At 49.7% G+C, this 22,834-nt stretch overlaps 6 protein-coding genes across 6 annotated transcripts; 2 read left to right on the top strand and 4 right to left on the bottom strand.

Annotated features, from left to right (window-relative positions):
* Window positions 1-480: 480 nt before the first annotated feature.
* Window positions 481-2,414, bottom strand: rlmA (SRF-type transcription factor RlmA; the record flags this gene model as incomplete). The annotated part of the gene is made up of 3 exons (XM_043268557.1): window positions 481-2,070; window positions 2,125-2,281; window positions 2,359-2,414. 3 exons carry the CDS (start codon window positions 2,412-2,414, stop codon window positions 481-483), a joined length of 1,803 nt encoding a protein of 600 aa, XP_043124492.1.
* A 3,324-nt stretch (window positions 2,415-5,738) lies between these two features.
* Aspvir_005338 (DUF1708 domain-containing protein) lies at window positions 5,739-9,151 on the top strand (the record flags this gene model as incomplete). The annotated part of the gene is made up of 6 exons (XM_043268556.1): window positions 5,739-5,928; window positions 6,066-6,223; window positions 6,294-6,387; window positions 6,448-6,676; window positions 6,740-9,024; window positions 9,078-9,151. The coding sequence occupies 6 exons, from the start codon at window positions 5,739-5,741 to the stop codon at window positions 9,149-9,151; spliced, it is 3,030 nt and encodes a 1,009-aa protein (XP_043124491.1).
* Window positions 9,152-9,636: 485 nt separating this feature from the next.
* Window positions 9,637-10,516, bottom strand: Aspvir_005337 (ThiJ/PfpI family protein; the record flags this gene model as incomplete). The annotated part of the gene is made up of 3 exons (XM_043268555.1): window positions 9,637-10,031; window positions 10,103-10,370; window positions 10,442-10,516. 3 exons carry the CDS (start codon window positions 10,514-10,516, stop codon window positions 9,637-9,639), a joined length of 738 nt encoding a protein of 245 aa, XP_043124490.1.
* A 382-nt stretch (window positions 10,517-10,898) lies between these two features.
* Aspvir_005336 (putative sucrose transporter) lies at window positions 10,899-12,995 on the bottom strand (the record flags this gene model as incomplete). Its single annotated transcript, XM_043268554.1, has 8 exons — window positions 10,899-11,776; window positions 11,826-11,941; window positions 11,996-12,185; window positions 12,232-12,303; window positions 12,350-12,416; window positions 12,483-12,727; window positions 12,793-12,818; window positions 12,898-12,995. 8 exons carry the CDS (start codon window positions 12,993-12,995, stop codon window positions 10,899-10,901), a joined length of 1,692 nt encoding a protein of 563 aa, XP_043124489.1.
* Window positions 12,996-14,230: 1,235 nt separating this feature from the next.
* Aspvir_005335 (glucose-6-phosphate dehydrogenase) lies at window positions 14,231-16,209 on the bottom strand (the record flags this gene model as incomplete). The annotated part of the gene is made up of 9 exons (XM_043268553.1): window positions 14,231-14,343; window positions 14,397-14,768; window positions 14,828-15,035; window positions 15,090-15,166; window positions 15,223-15,307; window positions 15,370-15,567; window positions 15,633-15,977; window positions 16,036-16,056; window positions 16,120-16,209. 9 exons carry the CDS (start codon window positions 16,207-16,209, stop codon window positions 14,231-14,233), a joined length of 1,509 nt encoding a protein of 502 aa, XP_043124488.1.
* A 2,959-nt stretch (window positions 16,210-19,168) lies between these two features.
* Aspvir_005334 (60S ribosomal eL33 domain-containing protein) lies at window positions 19,169-20,025 on the top strand (the record flags this gene model as incomplete). Its single annotated transcript, XM_043268552.1, has 6 exons — window positions 19,169-19,193; window positions 19,328-19,337; window positions 19,497-19,550; window positions 19,610-19,651; window positions 19,722-19,822; window positions 19,868-20,025. 6 exons carry the CDS (start codon window positions 19,169-19,171, stop codon window positions 20,023-20,025), a joined length of 390 nt encoding a protein of 129 aa, XP_043124487.1.
* Between the last annotated feature and the right edge of the window lie 2,809 nt (window positions 20,026-22,834).

Genomic DNA, 22,834 nt, shown 5'->3' with positions numbered 1-22,834 from the left:
GCGTTCCATGCACGGTGCGTACATAGTGCTTTTGCATTGCACTCGCCGAAATCAGGCGCCTATAAAGCATACTCCATACATACCCAATTTCTACCTTCAGTAGGACGACTGTGACTACTAGCTGTAAAAGTCGGAGGCGAGTGCTACGTACTCAAGAGATTCATAAAGGAGCCTCGCAGCTCAAACAATTCTTTTACCTAATTAGTACAAGCAAATACGAATCACATTCCCAAGTTCTTCCAGAAAACGCACTGGAGCCGTATCAACAGCAAGAGGACCAGAAAAAAGGAAAGGGGTATAAGCTATCAACAAATCCAAACTGTGACAAACGAAAGGTGAGAGCAAAATAAAGAAAGAGGGGCCCGTGCAGCCATCGCGATATCCAAGTAAAGAAAAAAAGCCCAAACGCCCTAAAATGCCTTAGGTGAAACAAGATTTTTTTAAGACAAATCAAATTGCAAGCGCAGTCCCGGTGGACAATCACGTTTTGGATTTCTTCGCTGTTCCCTCAATGCTAGAGCCGCCGTCGGGACTTTTGCGCTTCTTCTCCTGTTCATCTTCGCGCGTGAACCCTGGACCGGTCTGAACAGCTGGAGTGGGAAAGGCCAGAGGACTAGGCAGCATGTTCGTATCGGGACCGGACCTGCCGAACCCCCATTCCGGGAAGAAACTCGACGGCGATGGAAGAAGAGCATCAGACACAAATCGGCTGGGCAGAGCAGAGATCGGCGTCTCTATATTGTTATTGCTGTTGTACGCATTGCTGTTCTGGCTTGCAGTTCCCGGCGGCGGCGGCCGAGCGAAGGGATTTGGGGGCCCTGTGGCGCCTGCGCTCAGGATTGCACCAGCAGATGGCGACGGTGGAGGGAGAACCACGCCGGAGTGATTGGTGTCGGGATTAGCCTTGGCAGGAGTCACCGTCTTGATTCCGGTGGAAGACGAGGAATCTGCTGTAGCACTCCCCTGGTCAGAATTCTCGCTGGGTATTTGCACCTTGAGCTGTGGCCGCTTCGAGGGCAGTTGACCACTATTCGTCCGTGGTGGTGGCTTAATATCAGGAGCTGACTGAGACCGCGCTGCATCGGTTGTGGTACTAGGCGGGGGTGGGCGCGCAACAGATTGAGCGGGTGGCTTGATTTCTTGCAAGTCATTCCGTTTTGATTCTGCCTTGACGTCGGTACTCTCAGTGCGCGGAGACTCGCATGTAGGTGGGCCGAGTCCGAAGTGACGGGCCAGAACGGAGCCGCGGTCATCGATCGGCGTGAAGATACTGCGCGATTTGGAGGACAACGATCGCTGGTGCGGGGGAGAGGGGCTTGTTTCCACCTTCAAAGGACCAACCATCTGATCTGCCGAGGAAGCATCGGGCAGGGACACCGGTCGAGGTGGTTGCGGCTGTTCTGTCGGAAACGCTGGGGGCATCGAGTTTCTCCCTTGTTCGGGCAAGAAAGGCTGCGCGACCTGTGGCATTGACGCATGAGGCGCTTGCGAGAGTCCCATCGCAGGTGTCTGCTGAGCAAGCGGATGTGGATGCTGGGGGAGATGCTGCGGGGCTTGATGGTGCGGCGGGACTGGTTGAGGCATGGTATGTGGAGGTATGGCGTGCGGCGGCAGTGCCTGTTGCGGTCCATAGTGTGCGAATTGGGGTGGCCGCGGTTGTTGGGCCATGTTGGGGTTGGCATTGGGATGATACATCGAGGGATTGGGAATGTATGCGAATCCATTCTGTGGAGGAGGCGGTGGAGTTCCATGATGTTGCTGCGGGCCCAGATTTGAACTCACGCGTCGAAGATGGTTTCTTGAGGAAGGTCTCGAAGCGCCTTGAGGTTGCGGAGTGCCATGTCTCGGGTCAAAGGGTATTCCATTAGAAATGGGCGGGGAGGCGGACGGTGCGTGATTGACGTGTTGGAAACCGGGATGGCTGGGGATGTGAGCGGGGACTACGGCAGGTGGGTTCTGGGTTGTAGGTTGCATCTCTTCCGGAGCAGGAGTGGTCTCATCCTCGTCATCATCATCGTCCCGTTTTCCATTGAAGTCCTCGGGGCCTTTATGTTCGTGCGGTGGGCCGTACTGATATTCATGTCAGCGTACTTGAAATAATGCATGTAATGGGATGCAACGCACATATTGGTATCGACCCAATGTCTCTCGCATATCACATGATGAGAATTCGTAGAGCTTCTTGTTGTGACCAAAAATGATGACCGCGACATCTACCGAACACAAAACCGCGAGTTCATGCGCCTTCTTGAAAAGACCGCCTTTTCGTTTCAAAAAGGTACTATAAGCAGTTGACGATGTGAGTCAGCGTCGTCGCATTCAAGATGCGTATTGGGTGATGGATGCCGGATGACTTACACAGATCGATTGCGATCATCCTTGATCGCCTTGATCTCAATCTTTCTTCGACCCATGGATGATGCTTATGCGATAAGCAGTAAACAAGGACGACCACGCGTCAGACAGTTACAGAGGATTGCTGAAACACACGACAGGACAGCCAGAAGACTATGTGGAGATGAGCTTGTTCGTAATAAATGGCGTGGCGCGAGTTGAAACTCAAGAAGCGCCGCCTGAAGAGGGAATAGACAGATAGCGGAGCGCGATGGGGTAAGGATAAAAGACTGCGTGCTGCGGGCGCCAGATTGCAGTCTCTCGGCTGCTTTTGGTCTCCTATTTCTTATTCCTACTTATCGTAGAATACTATCGTTTGCAGACGGCCTTCTCCGCATCAGATAGGGATGAAATAGCGAAAAATAACGAACGGAAGGATCAGGGAGGTTAAGGAGCGCTAGAGAGGATATGATGGGTGATGCCCTTACGGAGGGATGAACCCGCGGGCGCGAAGACAATCAGGGAGTTTGACCCGTCGGGAAGAGAACACAACAATCCGGTGACAGAGGGATAAGGAGCCTCCGGACTCCTCAGGTCGCCCAGTAAGAAGAAAGTCAATTTAGAGGATGAATAGAAATGGTAAGATGAATGGATGCGAAGCCTTGATGAAGATAGGATGGAACAACAAGAGTCGATGGACGGCGACACGCGGGTGATGCAGAAGATTCTAAAGATAGAATAGAATTGATGGAAGGGAAAAAAGTGGGATGGTGACTTTTATGGCATCGCAGCCAGTTCTCCATATGTGGCTGGTGATGGCACCTGATTCGTCAGTTGTTCGCTATAGACAGACGCCGTTGCCGAGCCTTAGGCGCCGACTATTTTTAGCCAGTTCGAGTCGATATCCTATAAACTGTGCTTTCGCACGAATCGCTACTGACACAGTCGATACAAGACCCTGAATCTCACTGAGATATCATCACAGTGGAGACTGCACATATTTTTCACATCATCAGCATCATCGAGTAGTCCGGTCAGGCTGGGCAGCCACACGAGCCTGGACTTGCACAGCCACACCCAGATGAGAGCTTGAAGCCTCGAGAATCTGACATGGTCAGTGCCGTGCTCAGGCGTCATTGGTCCGATTTTGATTGGTTATTTGAGCTGATTATTGATGCTTTCATGAATCATTAGCGGTGATTGATGGACTATTATAGATCGATTGTGTCTGCTTACCATGGTTAACAGATTAGGGCTATAAAGCTGTCTATGGAACCTCTTTAGTTAACATTATATATATTCCACAGCATGGGCGCTCAAAGGTGTTTCCATGATAGAATAATACCCAGTCGCTGACAATTGCGCAGGATGTATGGCATCAAGTTCGGATCGTTTATCGGTGCGCTAAAAGCTGTTTAATTTATCCTGATAACACACACCGGATGAATAAACATGAGATCCCTTGGAAGTTCCTTGCGGCCTGTCCGCGTCCTCCCAAGCGTTCGACAACTGCAACGGTTAGTGACTATCGAGTCAGAGTTGTAAATCAATAACTCACGCAGTGCGCAAATTTCCTGCAAGTCTTGATCCAGAAATTGATCATACTGAGCTGCAAGCTAGTTGCTTGACATGCAGACGTACAGACGTACAGATTTGTTGGTTCCATTCTAGTCTGTTATGCTTGTTTATGCGCGCCGTGATCGACCAGCCTCGACCATGGACAACGAGTTGGACATATCACAGCCAGACCAGGCATAATTTGCATTGCATAGCTGCCAGATGCGCCTCTTCCCTTCTGATTCCTCAGTCATCACAATGAGTTGCGGAAACTGGGTATGGATGATGAGAATTATCCTTCCAACAATTCCTTATCTAACAATCGGCTCCGTCTTTCATGGAAGCCTTACGCTGGCGGTGAAGGCGGGCTGAAATGTCAGTTACCTGTCTGCAAAATATAGGCAAATATGGATTAAAGGTGAAAGGTGATACTTGACTGTGTTCTGACGACTTTCAGGAGTCTTTAGATTATCAATCAGACGCATACCACATTCTTTCTATTAAGGCAAGATCATTCTGTACTTCGTATTTCTTTGATTACCTATTGTGGCAGGAGACTCACCGCTCATTGTCCATGGATGATAAACAGCAACAAGCAAGCAAGCAAGCTAGGAGCCTGAGAGTGAGAGGTATAAGTCTGAGGACCTCTAGATCCATCCAATATAGTCCTCTAGAAATCCAATTATAAGTTACCTGAGTCACTCTGGACTGTGCAAAACCAATACCATCTTTGTATCAGCTTCAAACTGGATGATACGGATCTTGCCCAATCAGGTGTAGTGGCTTTTATAGTTGATTTTATAGTTATGGGGATCAGGTCTGGACTTATCTAGGTACCTACAGAGTAGACTAGATAATATTCACACATAATGCTCCCAGCATCCATAGGACAATATGACAGACTCAATTAGTAAAGACATGCCCAATTGAATAGTCTCAAATCTGATTTGTAAAAGACAATTGCTCATTCTTTGATGCCATATTATTGTTTACTCGATGGGCATCAACTATGGCTGAATCGTCTCCCCGCTCTAAGGTACCTAGTGAGGGCCACTGAACCATGGCATGGCGCCTTTTTTGGGCGTAAGTAATGGAATTTCAGCCCCTGAAACAAGCAACGCAGTATAGGTACGGCAGATCCTCATCATCACCAACTCTTTATTTCACTTCCTGGCTTTCTGCCTTCATCATTCCTCCTTTCTTCTCATTTATTCTGTGTTTTGGGCCCTTTTCTGTGTGCTTCCTCATTCCGCATGGTCTCTCCTTTCTGCTTTGTCTGACTCTTTCCACTTGTCCCACCCACGATCTTCATGTGGTTGTCCACTCTCATTATATCAGATCCAATCAATCCACTTTCATACATACATCACAGTGTTCGCTGCACGCTAGGTAGACGTGCTGCCCCATTCTGGGCTGCTGTTGTGCCAGTTGATCGCTTGGACACCTGGACGTCGACCTAGTTGTCTGTCTGTCTGTCTGCTGTCTGGCATCCTGTTTTGGGGATTGCTAGACTCAATTATTGACTGTCTTATACCTGTTTCTTCTTTTATCCCGCCTCTTGGTGATCTCCTTTCTCCTTTCTATTCTCTGTAGTCTTCTTTTTTTTTTTTTTTTTTACCCTGCTCCATCCCGCCAGTTTGATCCTTGCGTTTTCGCACGGTGTATTGCGAAAATCGCAGAAACTGGTCTTTCAATCCCTTGATCTGTTTGCTATCTATATCCATCAGTTTGATCCGCATTTCGGGACGCGACTTCCCTACTCCGTCCCTGAGCACATTTTCCTGATTAGCCAAGCAACATCGCAGCGGTTTTTTAAATCCAGTGGAGACGACATCCGTGGAGGAAAGATGCCCTTTTTCACTCGTGTCTTTCGGAGTAAGGACTCCAATGCTGCAAAGAAATCGACCAAGACCCCAGTTGTCGAAAACACGGGTCCCGCAAAACCCACATGGACCGACGCGTGGCAGCGAACGGAAGTCGCTCCTGAAGAAGTTCAGGATCTCCTTCGTGGCTGCACTCAAGAATTGAAGGCTCGAGGTACGTTTGAGTGTTTGCTATCACGAATTTCCAATATCGGATTGTCAATCGCTGGCGCCCACAACTCCACTGTCAAATCTGAGACATCCACATTCTTCAGATCGCTGATCCTTGCTTCGTTTTGTCCCATTTGACAGCTCTCCAAACTCCGTTCCTACTCTTACCGTTCCGACCGACCACCGAGTCCTCCGATGCACGATATTTCATCCGTAACTACTTTAATAAGTCTGTCGAGAAGGGCTCGCCTTGGAGTGGAGATGCATTGTCGCAAGAGCTACGACTTACGGACCCGACGGTGAGCCCATAGCAACGAATGTGGGAACATAACATGGCTGACCGGTTGTCTTCTCGGCGGACAATAATAGGTCCTCTGCAGTGTCTTGAAATGGTGCTGGAGCAGACTCCCTGGAGGAGTTGTCACCTGGGACGCGTATGAACTTTTCAAAGTCGGCGAACAAGGTATGGCCTTACACTACATAACGGCCGGCGGCAGGTTGCATAAGGCTGATCGAATCGCAGATTCTCAACTCGCCCGCGATGCGTTCTCAACATTTATCCCAATCAGTGTCGACTCGGATGCTCGAACCAAGATTATTTTCGACTTTTTCGACCTACTAGCTGCCATTGCAGCACACGGCAAGTCCAACGGTCTCGGTGGCCGGAAGCTCTCGAGGTATGCTGGATGGTGGGCTTTTGAGCATTCAGATACGGGCAATGGCTTTGAAGCTGCCTACAAAAACTGGGCTGCGTATGTTTCTTTCAATCGGATCTATCCGAAACTGAATTAGAAGCGACTGACCATTTGTTTCAGTGCTGCTGATGCCACGAGCCATTTGTTCTTCGCCTATCTCCGCTCGAGATCTCCCGACTCTCCCCGCGGTATAAGCGGCATCTCGACCTTGCCCATCGCTCTCCAATCCCTGGTCCAAGCAACGGAGTACCCGCCTGAAACGCCGACCCTTCTGCAGGTATCGACCACAAAGGTTGTCATGATCGTTGATACCGTCTCACCGACTCCGTTCGCCCTCTTGCGACGTGCGAAGAACTTCGAATACCGTGACAGTGACCGGCATCTGCAGGAATTCGCCGGCTTTGACGACCCTGTCAAGGCCCTTACCGACGAGTGTGTGCGTGTCTTGAGATGCATCTCGTCAACGAATCAATCCATTACCTCCGACCCGACGACATCGGCGCAAGAAGCGTCCTGGTCACGCTTTGAGGATCAGGGATTTGGCGCCGCTGACTTGGACAACGATGCGGATGGAACTTCGTTAGCAAGGAACGAGTTTGCGGGCGGTCTTCGGTCCGCTCCTCATTCCGTCGCGGGGGACCTTGGTCGTCCTACAACTCCATCTTGGGCAGATTTCATGTCCTCCGGCTTCAATGACGGCAACGGTTTCAAGCCTCCAGTTGCTCCTTTGCTCCTTCCGCCTGACAAGGTCCTGCCTCCAATTGCTACTGTGCGGGGCCAAAGCTCTCAGTCTCACAAGCGTACCCTCGACTCAGAGCTTCCCGTCGAACCCGCCGAGCTTGCCAGCATCACCACACTGGATCTGGACGACTCTTTCTGGTGGGTCTGGATCAGCAGTTTGGCCGTAGAGGAACCTGCTTCGCGGAAGGCGGTCTTTGGTAGGTGCGCATTGATCGAAACGATCATTAAGAACACAAAGTGGTTAGTTCTTGAGGAGCAGGTTAAAGGTGCTGCGCCGGAGCCTGAACCAGGTGCGTACATTGTCGAGAAAAAGAGGTTTTTTACCTTCGCATCTCGCAAAGGAAAGATCAGTCGGCGTAAATCTTCGGCCAAGAAAGTGACTGCCGTTGAAGAGTCTTATAAGCGCGTCAACAATCTCGCTCCTCAGAGTAAGACCAGCATTGCACCTGATCAGCATGCTCGCATTCAGGCTGCTGCTGCGGCTTTGCAGAAGAAGCATCAGGAGCAGGAGCACGAGGCCGCCAACAGATCGAAGGCTAGCGTGCCGAACGCCTCGCGGTACTCGAAGGCAAACTCAATTATGTCTTTGCAACCGGGAATCATGAGCGAGGCTTCGCAAGCGATGAAATGGGCCAGCAATTATGACAAGCATGCCTATCGCGCCGCCTATCTCAAGGACAACCGGGCCGGGACAGGTGCGCTGGCCGAGGGAAAGGGGGCGACCGCGAACGAGAAGACGCCAGAGCCGCCAGCTTCTCCCGCACCTAGCTCGTCAACCCGCCAGGCGCCACCTCCAGTGCCCAAGGACAGCGTGCCAAGCTCTCCTGCAGCGACTGAGCGTCAGCTAAGAGGCAGTGTGGATGAAAACGCCGCCAGCAGACAGGGGAGCACCGGTGCCGCTGCGGAATCTTTGCCCAAGCAGTATACTGACTCGACTGATGACTCGAGAGCCAGACTGAAGAAGAGGCCCGGTAACACGGGCTTCAAGGGTATGTTCGGAACCAAGAAGAAGGACGATTTGGAATCGAAACCGAAACCGTCAATGAAACCTACCGGGGCTCAGCCGTCAGCTGTTGCTGCTGCTCGTGCGGCTTTGGAAGGCAAGGCAAAGGAATCCCAGGAGACAGTTCGCCCCAATGGCGTCTCGGCTTTGAGCTTGAGGAAGAAACCCGTTCCAGCACCCGCAGCGGCCCCTCCCGCTGCTCCAGCGGAGATGGCAAGCGCCCCGGCAGACGTGAAGGAACCAGTCCCCGAGCCGCAGACCGTCACTGCCGACGGACAACATGATGGCCCTCCCCAGACCCGTCGTGATGCTGAGTACGATGCACTTTCCCGCGTAGACACCAACGAGCGAACGGCAGCCGATCGTGAATTTTCCCGGTTTGACCAGGGCCCCTTGGTGGAACAGCCAGCATTCGTTCCTGAGGATTCTCCTGTCTCTGAGACGTACCCTGACAAGTCCGCGCCTGCTGCCGCTGTTGACGATACGTCCGTCAGGGCCGAAGATTCCGAACGGGCAACAAGCCCTACACCGGCGCCGGCCAATTCATCTTATGACCGCTGGGCACAGATTCGCAAAAATGCCGCTGAAAGGGCCGCTAAGCTTGAGCAGTCCGGTTCCTACCGATTTAGCCAAGAGGAAGGTAACACAAGCGAAGAAGAGAGTAGGTGGAGGCGGTACCCTTAAACTGGCAATAATGATGCTGACTCTGACCAGGCTTCGAGTCTCGTGCTGCTCGTATCAAGGCGAGAGTGGCCGAATTGACTGGAAATATGCAGGCCGCAAGCTAAAAGACGTTTAATTTCGGCCTGGCCTCTCCCATTCAAGATCATCTCACTTCCATAAGTCCTTTGTTGCTTTAATTTTTCCTGCCTGCTCCAGTGCCCGGCTGCCTTCGATCGGTAGATTTTTATACGCCCTGATGTGTTTGATACTCCTTCCATGGCCAGGTCTCATATTTGACAGCGAAAGGACAACAAAATCACGCCATTATGCCGCTTGTTTTCCCGCCAGTTTGTGCTCGACATTGTGTAATATTCTGGTCGATTCCTCTATCTTCTTTCGATGACCAGATGTGATTCTAATTTTCTATATCCTGTCGCTTCAACCAGTGATTTCACTTGATTCCCCTCTTGTTGTACGTTTTCTGTTCTTGTTCCATATACCTTGGCAGACTTTGTGAATTCAAACAATTCTGCTTTTCGTCTCTTGACGCGCCCCTTCTGACGCTCAGCCCAATGTGACCCTAAACTATGGTATACTCGGATCAACGAGGTCAATCGCACCCCAACACCCTCAGAATCTCCCTAGCCACCCCAGCCGCACTGGCTGGATTCTGCCCCGTAATCAGCGGCGAGTGTAACCCGGCCGTCCTAGATACAACCACCTTCTCCGTCCCTGATCGGTCCGCCTTGACATATCCACCCCCAGATACCCGCTCCAGCTCCGTCTCCAACTGAAACGGCATAACAGCCGCCATTCCCGCCTCATCCTCCTCTTCCTTCGAGAACCCCGTCACCCGGGCTCCAGCAAGCAAAGGTACGCCCGACGGCGCTGTCGCATTCAGCAGCGCCGCAGGCCCATGGCTCACCGCTGCGATGGGCTTCCCCGCCGCCGCGACATTCTGTATCAGGGCAAGCGAGGCCGCGTCCCTTACGAGGTCAAACATCGCTACACCATCACCATCAACATCATGTAATGTAAAGCTCAGGTGTAGACCTTGGACATAGACATAGACATACCCCCGCGCCCACCCACATAGAATACCGCATCGAACTCCCCCGCTCCCGCACGGGCAACCGTCTCCCTGATCCTGTACGTGTGCGTCCAGGCCTCCCAGTGCTGCGCTATAGAGGATATGTCCGTTGAATCGGCTTCGTCGGAGGCGGTTTCTGGTTTCGTGGAGGCTGAGGCTGAGGCTGGGTCGAGAGGTGCTTCGCCGCCTTGGGGGGAGGCGATGGTGATGTTGACTTTGGGTTTGAGGATGGAGTATGGGTGGGCGAGCTCGGACTGGAGGTTTTCCCATTGTTTCATTGTGAGTGGTGCAATGCCTGGGGTAAAATGAGGTGGGCATAACGTACCAAGTGCCAGCCTGTTTGTTGGCGGGTGGCGGGGATTAAGCCCTGCGAGGTGAGGATTATGAGGACGTGGGGCATTTTCAAGCCTGCTTGATTGATGATATGGTTTGTGGTCGGAGAGTATGCAGTCTGTTCGGTAGAAGTATGCTGACTAGCTTGATTGGACTATATCAGTATATCGTCATCTCCTACGTCAGTTAGTGGCTACTGAGCGTGCCTATGTTCATGATTATGTATTATCATTAGTTCACTATATACCAATCATTGGCATAGATGGTTGCCATCAGATCTAAGAAAGGATACATCCAGAATGTATATACAGTCGGACGATCTGGGTATCAACGGGACATGCAACAAGGGTAATCAAACGGAGCAATACAACGAATTGAGCAGCAAACGAGACGTCGCTGATCGTACATCGTCAGAGGAATATATTGTGATGCAGTTGAGCTCACAGCCGTCAGCGAGCATAACGTAATCGTCGAGTAGCTTCAGCGGCTACAAGTGCACACAATGCACCCACAAACAGGCAGATGGATATAGCATTAGGACCCTCTTTATCTCGGCGTATCCATTGCGAGTCCTGTGCGGAGTCGTCCCGTTTTGTACTGCCGGGTTCAAGGAGGCTGAAAACTATCCAACTGATGAATGTGCCGACAAATTGCGGTAGCGTAGTGTACACATTCAACACGCCAAGGTAGATACCAGCCAGTTCGCCAGTGGAAGGAATGTTTGCGTCGTCCTCCGACTCGCTGTCGCTATCCGTATCATGATGATTGAGTCGCAGGACGTCCATCTCCGTGTCCGTATCATAATTGCCGGAGCGGATAGTGGAAGACGTAATCATGGTCACGCCAGAAGAGCGCGCTGCGGCTGCAGGTCCCATCGCCAGCTTGTTGATTTCCACTCCCATGAATGCAAAAGGCGCCCAACTGCTGACCGCCCACGGAATACCACACACGGACACGAGGAAGGTTGCAAATGCCCGAGACCGTGCCAGAGGTGCAAAGATCATGGTCGCAGCAAACATCACATGAGATATCAGCCATGTTGTCTGCAGATCTGGTCGTATCGCAGTGATCTTCTTAAGAAGTGCAGCTATACCAGGTGGCGGGCGCGGTGTGAATCTGGACCGTTTGCTGTCCGGAGGTTGCACACAGAATGGTAGAAGCACAGAGCTGATGAAAGTGATGAAAGAGAAAACGACCAGAGACAGACTGCCGACGCGTCCAATTTCGCCGAGAAAGTCGCTTGACTGTGGAGCGTCTTTAAGGACTTCGTATCGGAAGTAGGTCTCACCGACCCACGTAGTACTGTAGAAAAGGAAGGGGAACCAGCCTAAAGCGAGTCAGCGGCACCTTCTAAATCTTCTCGAACGATGCTGTACCAATCCAGGCCCAGAACTGCGCCCAACAAATTGCCTGAATGCGAGGAGGAAGGTCCATTGTCGTCTTGAAAAGCTGAGAAATGACTTGAACCGCTCCCGCTTTTCCATCGGAATCCCTGCATGATCAGAATCAGCACCAATAAAGACAAACTGACTCCGATTATCATCACCTGGCAGCAATTAGGATCCTCTCATCCACCGAATAACAGGTGACGGAAACAGCCCCAATCAGCGAGAGTGCAGCAATGACTGTCATCTGTTTAAATTGTGTATCACCGATAATGGCGCCGAAGAGGCTGACCGTATCGATTGAGCCAATGACATAGCTAATCAGCTGACCAATTGCGGACATTCTTGTAGCTGAACGTCGTTAGCTTTGACCTCGTGGACAAAGGTAGGATCATACCCCATGCTGAACCAGCTTGTTGCAATGGAATCGGCAATGTGTCAACGATCAAGCTGCGACAACAAGCCTGGACTGAAGGATGTCAGTTTAGTTCAGGTGAGTGAGTCGACATACTCACCGATATTGATCGCAAAGTCAACTGCATAGATACTTAGGACGGCAAGGGCTATAGTGACATTTTTGGCCTGGTAAAAGTAAGCGGCGGAGTCGCAACAGATACCAAAACCCCGGCCCAAGTAGAATAGACACACCTTCTCTGCATCTTTCACGAATAGGCTGACAATTTCCGGCGTCCACCCTAGCACCAGCAAACACAATGCGACAATAGACGAGCCAACGACCATAAACGGCCTGCGCCTTCCCCATTTCGAGCGTGAACGATCCGCGATGACACCGATCAAAGGCTGAATGATCAACCCAGACAAGGGGCCAGCGATCCACACAAGTGAAGTCCGTGACTTTGTAAGACCCAGCTGGAGCAGGTACGGTGTGCAATCTATTTCGAGCGCGGAAATGGTCAAATCGAAAGACGCGGTGACTCCGGTGGAAGGAAAGGCTTACAGGTCATTTCAATGCCCCATGTAAATCTACAACAGGAGAATAATCAGTAATCCGACTGATGAGCGAGGTCAAAGCACATTGGCAGCGGCGGACGAAAGTACATACTGCAACCCCAACAAGCTGAATGTCAACAGTGCCATTCGCATCGACTCCGATTTCCCCTTGATGGAGGGAGAACCCACCCATCTCGCAGCCTGCGGCATCCTTACGACGCCCGCATGCAGCTGAATAAATCCAACTGGATCCTCAATTCGCCGTGCACCGGAGTGATATTTGTAGTCTCCTGCTCTTGGTGAAGCCTAGTCGCAACAGCCTGGTCGCAATCAACCCGCAATAGCCGATAAACTAACAATCCTCGTACGTAGGTAGATCTCTACTAGTGGAGCGTCACGAATAGCGAATCAATTGTTAATCTGTGGTCGAATGTGTAGTATGTTCTTTGCACTGTCCGACTCGATAAAATGACCGGAGTTGGAATTGTCGATTACTAGCTTCGTAGGGTCCCCGATGCGACAAAATTGTACAAGTTGGTCAATGGAATGCGAGAAGCCGATCTCTTCCACGATTCACTTTAGAGTAGGATAGGAAGGACTTGATGCAGAAATAAAGAAAGAAAAGAAAGCAGGGGAAATAGGAAGAAGATCCTGAAGGATTGAGGTCGAACGCCTAGGATGCCCAGTGCTCAGCTGCCAGAAAAGTGCAAAGCAACGCATGCGGGCCCCGGGGCGTCCATGCACAGCGGTTCAGGTCCAATCCGCATCGGTTGGGTTCTTAATTTCCTGTGACCCACCAGCCATGAGGTAGTTGTTATTAATAGTCAGAGAGTAATGATGATGACCGTTCTCTAGAGAATTATTCCGTTTATCTAGAGTTGGCTTGACAATCCCACCTACCTGGGTGAGGCATGTGGCTAGGGACGATCTACAAATTCCCCAGATATGTGCAACCCCCCCTTATTCCGGCTAAGACACCAACATCTGTTGAAATAAGGGATTGACTCGAAGATTCTACCTTAAGCTTACATTACCGACAAAGCCGAGAATGGCCTATCCTTTTTGGCTATATGATTACTCTGATTCTTGACAAAGGCTAAGATGAATGGTAGCCTACGTATCGAGGCGAGACCTCGAGGCCGTTATATGTACCTAAGGCAGCGTATAGCAGCAAGCGGAGCAAAAGCACCCTGAGTGGATTCCTCTGACGCTCATCAGGCTAAAGACAATATCCTTTCAATCAGACCATAGGGCTTGCATGTTATATTACCGGCCGTCTTGGTCTGATCTTGTTCATAAGCTTCTTCATTTCTAACATATCAAAGCATATCCGGCTGATCAAGACTAAAGAAAAACCTGCCATAACGACCCAGACATCATGAAATCAACGGAAATTCGTACATTAATGCTTTTCTTATTTCATAGTCATGCAATATCCCATCCCTCTACAAACGGTTGGGGGTAGTGCTGGTCATGGGCCACTGGTAACCAGCAGCATCACTGAATTTGTAGCCGAACGAAGCAGTGAAGTCATCAAGAACAGCGGGTCCTCGAGAGCCTTTGACAGGATTAGTAATGATATCAATCAGAAGAATATATTATAGTGCATACCGTAGGGGTATTCCATGGGGATGATCTCCTTGTTGTCGTCAAGGTAGTGCAGGAGAGGCGTGAAAATCTTCCAGCTCGCGTCGAGTTCATCGTCACGCACAAAGTTAGAGTGGTCACCCTTCAGAGCGTCCAGAATGAGCGATTCGTAGGCTTCGGGAATCTTCAAATCAGAGAAACGGCGGCGATAGGTGAGATCTAGCTCAGTCATGACGGTCTGCATGGACAAGCCAGGCAGCTTGGAGTTCATCTTGATGTACACCGACTCATTGGGCTGCACTCGGATAACCAACTCGTTACGAGGGATATCCTTGAAAATACCAGATGTGACATCGCGGAATTGAATACGGATCTCGGTCTTCTGCTCATTCAGGGCTGTGTGAAAGGTGAGTATGCGCGCGACTCTAGTGGTCTGAAAAGTAAACTATGCTTACCCTTTCCAGCCTTCATAATGAAGGGAACACCATCCCACCTCTCATTCTTGATGTATGCAACCATGGCGCAGAATGTCGGGCACCGAGAATCCTTAGGGACAGTGTCGTCCTCCTTGTACGCTGGCTTGCTTCCATCCAGAGACTTCCCATATTGGCCGATGATGACGTTCTTGGGTTCGATGGGATCCATAGCACGTAAGACACGAACCTGCAGTGAATTAGTTTCGCTCGTCGCCTCTGGTCAAATAGCTGAGTGGCCTACCTTCTCGTCACGGATATCTTCAGAGGAGAAGGAGATGGGACGTTCCATGGCGAGCAATGTCAGGACCTGCAGCAAGTCTGAAGAGACGAACATCAGCATCGCTCATTCACGCAAGCAGATGGCAAAAACATACGGTTTTGCATGACATCACGGATAATGCCGAATTCATCGAAATAACCACCACGACCCTCTGTACCGAAAGGCTCCTTAAATGTGATCTGCGGTAGGAGTGAACCTGTCAGTAAGTTGGAGTATTTGGAGTATTCCAAGTATCCCATACCTGTACATTGTCGATGTGGTGACGGTTCCAAGTGGCGTTGAAGAATTCGTTGCCGAAGCGCATGATAAGGATGTTCTTGACCATCTCCTTACCCAGATAGTGGTCAATCCGGAAGATCTCCTCTTCCTTCCAAATGGGGTCAAGGGCTTTCTGGAGGTCACGAGAGCTCTGAAGGTCTTTACCGAAGGGCTTCTCAACCTTTATATGACGAAAACATGCCTATCAGTTTTTGCTCTCCTCTTCGGATCGGGGTGGGAACTCACGATGATGCGAGCAATGCCGTTCTTGGGATAGCAGTTCCTCTTTAGTTGCTCTGACACAGTGGTGAAGACGCTGGGAGGCAGCGCCATGTAGAAGACTCTGTTTTGCTCCTTGTGGCCCTTCTCAACCTCCTCGAGGTGGTGTCTCAGGTTGATAAAAGAATCGTCCTGGTCATATTGACCGGAGACGTAGGTGCAGAGACTGCAGAAGCTGTCCAGCTGCTCCTCGATTTCTTTGGTGGGAACCTTGATGTATGATCGCACACGCTTCAGGAATTCTTCGTGGTCCATCTTTGTCCGAGCATATCCGACGATCTTGATATCCTTGGGAAGGAACTTGTTGCGGAACTGTGCATACGGTCAATCTAGGTGAGTTTAGACCCTCGTCAATAGAGGTGGCACGTACGAGTCCGAAAAGAGCAGGGAACTATTGAGACGTTAGCTTAAAACAGCTGTCTAGAGAGTAATATCCGGTCCTGGGACAACGAACCGTCTTCTTCTTAGCAAGATCTCCCGAGGCACCTAGTACTACGATGACGGTGTCATCTTTAAGTTCAAGTGTGCTGAGCGCATAATCCATGTTAGCAACTGATTTGTATTGGTATTATTCGGGGCAAGAAATATTTGTCTAGGTCGATCAGGGTTCGGTTTGTGACTTGATGAACGCAGGGGTGAAAGAGAAAACAGAGGGTAAAAATGGATAGAGAGCAAAACAAAGGCAGTAATGGACAAATAGTCAACTCTGTAAGTTGCAGCAGGAGCGAGGTTGAATTGAATTGAGCTAAAAGACAAGGGTAAATAAGATGCTGGTCAAAGGTAGCTGACAGGTTGCACATCGGTGACCAGTACGGAGCAGTCGCAAGCGGTGGTACTGTAGGGTGAGGTAACGGGAGTGTTTCCGCCGTTGGAGGGGGGGTGTGATGTCAGAGAGGCAGAACTATGGGAGAGACGTACCCAGCATTCTGGTGTTCCTCAGTTCGGGCTATTGTGCTGGCCATCTTCGCAAGAAATGTTTAAAATTGACACTTCAATCTTTGGGAGGGATGTGATTTTAGGAGCGAGATATAAAAGACGAGAAGAGAGAGGAAATGAAGAGGGATTGTTGTAAAAATACCCAACAATTCCGGCGGAGCAGGTACTTTTTATTAACTCGGAGGGCTCTCAAGCTGACTGCTGCAGTAATGCAAGGTGGGGGGCTGGCTTGGTTTCTTCCACTACCTCGATGCTGCCGCCCGACTCCGTGTGTATTATGGGAGGTAGTATTGGGGATAGTCGAATGGGATTACAGGGAGGAGCATTAATATATGATTACTGATTATTATTAGATAGCCTAATTGTTATGCTACAGCGCCTAGCAGAGGTCAGGTCATGCTCTGGTGTAGGCATACAGGGCAGCATCGATAGATAGAGACGAATGTCATCGCTTTCACTATTATCTACATCCTCCGTGGCAAACTCTTTCCCCTTCTTATATCATCAAGGCTTATGGATGTGATCCCCTTACGAATTGGATCATCTAATCAAACTTCCAGTTTTATCCGAGCTAATTAACCAAGACGTACAGATGGGACTTCTAACACAGTCAGCTCCACTGTGACCCAGCGGATGATTTTCATTTAAAGATACGAACTGATTTGATGCTGACTTGCTGACCCCGCGTAAACCAACCTGGCCGCATCACACTGTTTGCGCCTTCGATGAGGGGAAAGGTTTACAAGGTCAAACTTCTGACTCCTGCGTGATGTCCCTCGCGGCTTTTATAGTAGACCACCTAGTTCGGTGCTGCATGCTCGAGTAGCTAGTACCTCATAGAGGCGGAGTCTTCCCTCCTGATCGTGTAAGCTTCAGGTTCATGATCATCAGATCTCAATTGAGGTTTGCGTCGATGGCTATGTATTAGCCGGTGTCTGTGTTCTCTACATAAAGGTACATCCTGGAAAGGACCATTTAGGATAGATCTGGCGTTAAATTGCAGTAGCGTAAACCTTGTGAGGAACAAATACTTCGAGAAACATGGCTTTCAATTCCTTCTTCCTACCTAAGACTATCATGCAGCCCATGATGCATACCAGTACTGCAGCGAGTAGCGACTTCGGACTCCACTATCTACTGGCTGGGTCGCAAAGATTGTGCCAGAGCTAGGTGCAGTGGAAACTGGGAGCTAGAGGCCCTAGTCTTGTAGTTTGCAGGCTACGGAGGAAAGCCAGAAGAAGCTCTCCCGGTGACCTAAACCGTGGAGATGGATCGGCGACTTTGTCATGGAACCGTCGGTAGTACCTGATCACTACGGATTCTAATTTCCCGTGAGCAAAGAAGTTTAGGAGAGGTACGGAGTACGAACATCGCCCGGACTTTCTTTGCTGAACCATATGAAGATGATGGAATAGCTTACGAGGGCTCGGGGTTAACTGGCGCAACTCCGTAAGCTGGAGATATCAGACAACTGCCTTTGAATTCAGATCTGCAAAGCACATCGGTAGTTATTATTATTATTATTATCCACACTATGAGAACTCTGAAGAGGGTTGAGAGAAGAAAGTATAAGCTGACTTTCAGCTTCGATTCGACGATTGCGTGCTCATCAACAGACACGAGAGTCCCTTCTTCTCAACGATTGCTGATAAACCAGCAAATGTCAGGTCTATTGCCGATTTCCTTGCTAGTGGGGCAGCGGACTCGCTTTATTTCCAAATATGTGCTCTCGGTCTGCTGGACCGTTCGGAGTACACGCGGCTTTGTCAGGAGGACCCTAGGAGTAGTATCATCAGGTATCAACAAATTTCTGCCTATATACACTGTTGTAGCCCTACAGCACGAAGGCAATGATCGCAATAACAATGGGAATAATCATAAAACGGACCAGATTCTCTCTGATAGAGTTCAACTGAACTCCGCGGAAGTGAAAATGGTATCAATAAAAGATATCTCACTGATTGAGCTTATCGCCAAACGAAACCCTTGCGTCACTACCTTTTCCAGAGGGGGAAGCAAAATAAGCATCGTTTGTCAGCATTCGACGCTCTAGACAAATGCTCACGTCCACCGGAGAAGCAGGGGAAAAGCAGAGTCAGAGACATACCCGATGTCCAATGGTATGGGAAGCCGTCGAACCGTCCTCGGACCACTGTAGCCCGACGGCAAAATACTGTCGAATGAATTTATGGAAGCAGTGGGGTTGCCCTGGCTCAAGAGTCTCATCTCTTGGCGGGGAGATTGTTATCATGTTTTTATCAGCTTATCTCGGAGACCGGAGAATTCAATATTCCGGTAGTTTTCCCAAAACGGCTTAGGCCTTTTTTCAGATTCTCCATCACGGGACTTCGCTTAACCCTGGGCGGTTCAGCTCGCTAAGATCCCGTTTGGGGTTAGGGCGAGCCGCCCCGAACGCACCTTGCAAATTGATCATTGTGCGGTCGGCTGCTCGTCTCAGACTATCGAAGCGACGACAATCACGACAACCCGGACGACTTTTTGCGGGTCATCTTTGCCTTCCTTCGACTTGTTTGCGTTGCCCGCTGTTGCTCAGATAAACCGTCATAATGCCTTCGGAACAAGGTCACAGACGTGAGTGATCCCTCTCCGTTTAGCTTGATATCGATGTGTGCGCACAGGTTGGAGAAATGGGCTTCGGGGATGGATGCGGTGCGATTATGAAATTAATAAAGGATCATGCTAACGGGATATTTCTACTTGCACAGTCTACGTCAAGTAAGTTACCACGATCTTCTCATCGATTCTCCGTCGGGTCGCGATCATTCGGAATGCGATATATACAAATGTCAAATGTCGCACTGTGGGATCGGGCTAGGGGGCCAAGTCGAAAGGAAATCATACGGACAGATGGGTTAATACGAATTCTTTATGCAGGGGTCGCCACCTGAGCTACCAGCGCTCCAAGCGCGCGGTCAACCCCAACACCAGGTAGCTATCCACTGTGAAGCTGGACGTCAAGGGATATGGGAGGCTGACACCGTGTATAGTCTGATCAAGATCGACGGTGTTGACAACACTGAGGCCGCAAAGTGAGTATACACTGGTCGAAAGGGTCACGACTTAAGAAGAGAACATGCAGCTAAGACGGTTGTTTTACAGCTTCTACCTCGGCAAGAAGGTCGCTTTCGTTTACCGGGCAAAGCGTGAGGTTCGGGGTTCCAACATCCGGGTCATCTGGGGCAAGGTTACACGGCCACACGGTACGTGATTTCAATGGCGATGGATCGGTGATATTGGCATCGCAGCCCTGTTGGACGATGGATGGCTGCTAGGAGGAACAACAACTGACGATATCAACTTTACAGGCAACTCCGGCGTTGTCCGTGCTCAGTTCCGCCACAACCTCCCCCCCAAGTCCTTCGGTGCTACCGTCCGCGTCATGCTCTACCCCTCCAACATCTAAATGACCCATGTTTATTACCTGTTAGCTGGGCAATCCGGAAACTTCGCGCAGACAGTCGGGCAAGGAGTCGACGGTATGAGCCGATGTTGAGATGATGGAGTTGGCGGGTTGATAATGTTCGTGGGAGAGGCAGGGCCGACCAGCCCTACGAATTAAAATCAAAAGAACTTTTGTTGTTTTCTTCAGACTCTACCAGCGTGGTGACATTGTCGGCCTCCAGGCCTCTAGAAGGGCTTGTCGTGTTTTCTACATTGGCGAGCATGACGTGCCTTGTCTGACAACATGGCTTCTTTCCAGTGTATCTAACACTCATAAACAACCAAATCCACACATTTCAACAAAGATCGCGTTGCATTAGGATCGGGCGTATGGTAGCGGAATGACGGATGGGTCTGGGATAATTGGATCAGGGGCCTTATTCGCTTCGTCGCTCTGCTATCCACGCCAGGAACTCGACTTTGATGACCTCGTATAGTCTCCCAACACGCGACGCATCGTGGCCCTTGCAAGTCCAAATCGGTCTTCTAAAATCCTTCTCTGACACGACTGCATCTGCCAGGCTCATTTTAGAAGCGTCCTCGTACAGTTATGCTTGAGCTTCCCAGAGGTTGCGGCTGCTTTATGCCCAATAGTTACAGCTAATGATTCACCGGATGTGATTCCATGGCAGTAACCAGATAGAACAATAGGTCACGCACGCCCCGTAGCCGGACCAAGTAGTCTATGGCAGGTGTATTAAGAATGAGTAGTCATGACCTCTCTCCCAACTGTAAAATCATACATGTATAGGAACCTGATGCCATACTCCGATCGAAGCCTTGACAGTCACAGCCTCGTTGACAGGCCGCAAAACTCGATATATTTAGCCTGGTGTTATCCCTACATATTGTATCATGTCCACAGCGTCTCAATCCGTCCAGTACGAGACATAGATCATCTCATTGATGTTGGCTTGCTAGCTATCGAGGTAAAGGCCAGGCAGGTAGGACTATGCTCGACGTGGTACACAACATGCAGGCCCGAGAACTATGTACAAAGTACCACAGCTTTGCCTGCAGTCAAGTCAAAATGTATTCAGGGAAACAGTCACTCCCGACTAGTTTGTGGAATCGGCGCTCTGACTTGGTAATGGAGTGAGTAATATGATGCTTCTTCTGACACAGCAGATATTCCTGCGATCTGTTGGTCTACAATTTTTATGACCCGTATCCGGTCTCGTGATGTACTTGGAATGCTCGAGTCGATTTCAAGTCATGGCTTGTCATGCAGATTGCTGAAATCGGATTAAGGATGACTGGATTTTCTGAACGAGGGTTCAAGTGTCGATCAATTGAAAAGCACTTGTATTTCCATATACTAGGTAGAACTGATCTCAAAGGGAATCGAGTTTACTCGCACCAGTTCAGACATAGGAAGTGAGGTACATATATCTAAGCAATCTGCTCTTGCCCACTGCAAACTATCCATCAGCTTTTTCTACCTTGCATCCTTTCAGTGCCAATATCTGTACAGGAATTATCTTCCTGAATACAAATATGTCATCGGCCAAGCGAATGTGATATCGGAACGCAGAGCCAAAAAGTCAATGTTAGCGGGGTTCTGAACCCCTTGCCTCAGCAGATCTGAGACGAGCACGAGCCAAAATCATCATAATGCTTGTTCGTTTGGGGTCTCTGTGGAGTGATAATTAAAGTAATGCGCCATCCCGCACCACAGAGACCCACCAGATCATACTGAAGATCCTCACCAACTGGTGCGTCGTGACGACCTACGAGCCTCAGATCCCCATTCAAAGCAGTGTTGAAGCTTCTGTGTATGATAGGGATCTTGTTAGAGAAAGGGATGAGAGTGGCTTCTCTTTTGACTCAACTAATATCGACCACAAAAGTTCAGGTTGTATTTACTAGTAATGTCTGAGCTATGATGCTGTCTAATGCTCACTTCACGCGGCAGTAAATAGGTAAGGACTGCATACGTAGTACTTTGTAGTTTGTGCAGTGTAGCATAAGGTAACATAACCCCGCCCTGTCATGGCCTCGAACGAGATTATCTGGTTGTATCCTCGAAGTCGCCTAGCTGTTGGCATGGGAGAGAACCAATGGGAGGGCCGCGGATACAGATGGATTCAAAAGATTCAGCTTATTGTTTGCTTTGAACAGGGTTTGACTGGGCTTTTCCGCAGCTAGATATGCCTAGGTTCTTACCTAGGTACCCTTCTAAGGGGCAGATAATAATCATGTAACAATCGGCTGCTGTATCCGTACTCTGAGAGCAAAGCACAAAGAAACCTGTTTAAAGCTAATCAGTTTTAGAGTTAACCTAAAAATAAAAATAACCTGTCCACGATGATTAAGTAATCATGATATAGTAGTGGATTCCAAACCCTTCACTATTAACAATCAGTAAGAATATTCTTTCCTTTCTAACAAACTATTGATAAAAAAACAATTCTTTTCTATTTACAATTGCTCCTATGCTCTCTATTTTTAAAACAACCGCTTTCTCAAGCACGGGAATCCATGATTCTCGCTTTCGATCACCCAAGGAACTGTTGACTCAAAGAACAGGATGGCCCCAGTTCCTGGACTTCTCCTGGCCAACGAGACGACCCGTTGACCGTGGCTGGGGAACCCTCCGGTAGCCGATTCCATTGGTTTCTTGCCTAACGGCCGCCAGCCAGTGAGGGAAGCCTGTGGGCCGCTTTTTGTCTTGGATATTGGAGTAGCCGTATTACTTCGTTTGGATTCTGATTGACTTAATTGACTTTTGGGCCTAGCGGTATTTTACCTTCACTGAATTTTCTTGCTTT

The sequence above is a fragment of the Aspergillus viridinutans genome (genome assembly GCF_018404265.1).
Source record: "Aspergillus viridinutans IFM 47045 DNA, scaffold_3, whole genome shotgun sequence".
Lineage (NCBI taxonomy): Eukaryota > Fungi > Ascomycota > Eurotiomycetes > Eurotiales > Aspergillaceae > Aspergillus > Aspergillus viridinutans.
The sequence above is the reverse complement of the archived record's forward strand: the minus strand, read 5'-3'. Positions and strand labels throughout refer to the sequence as shown.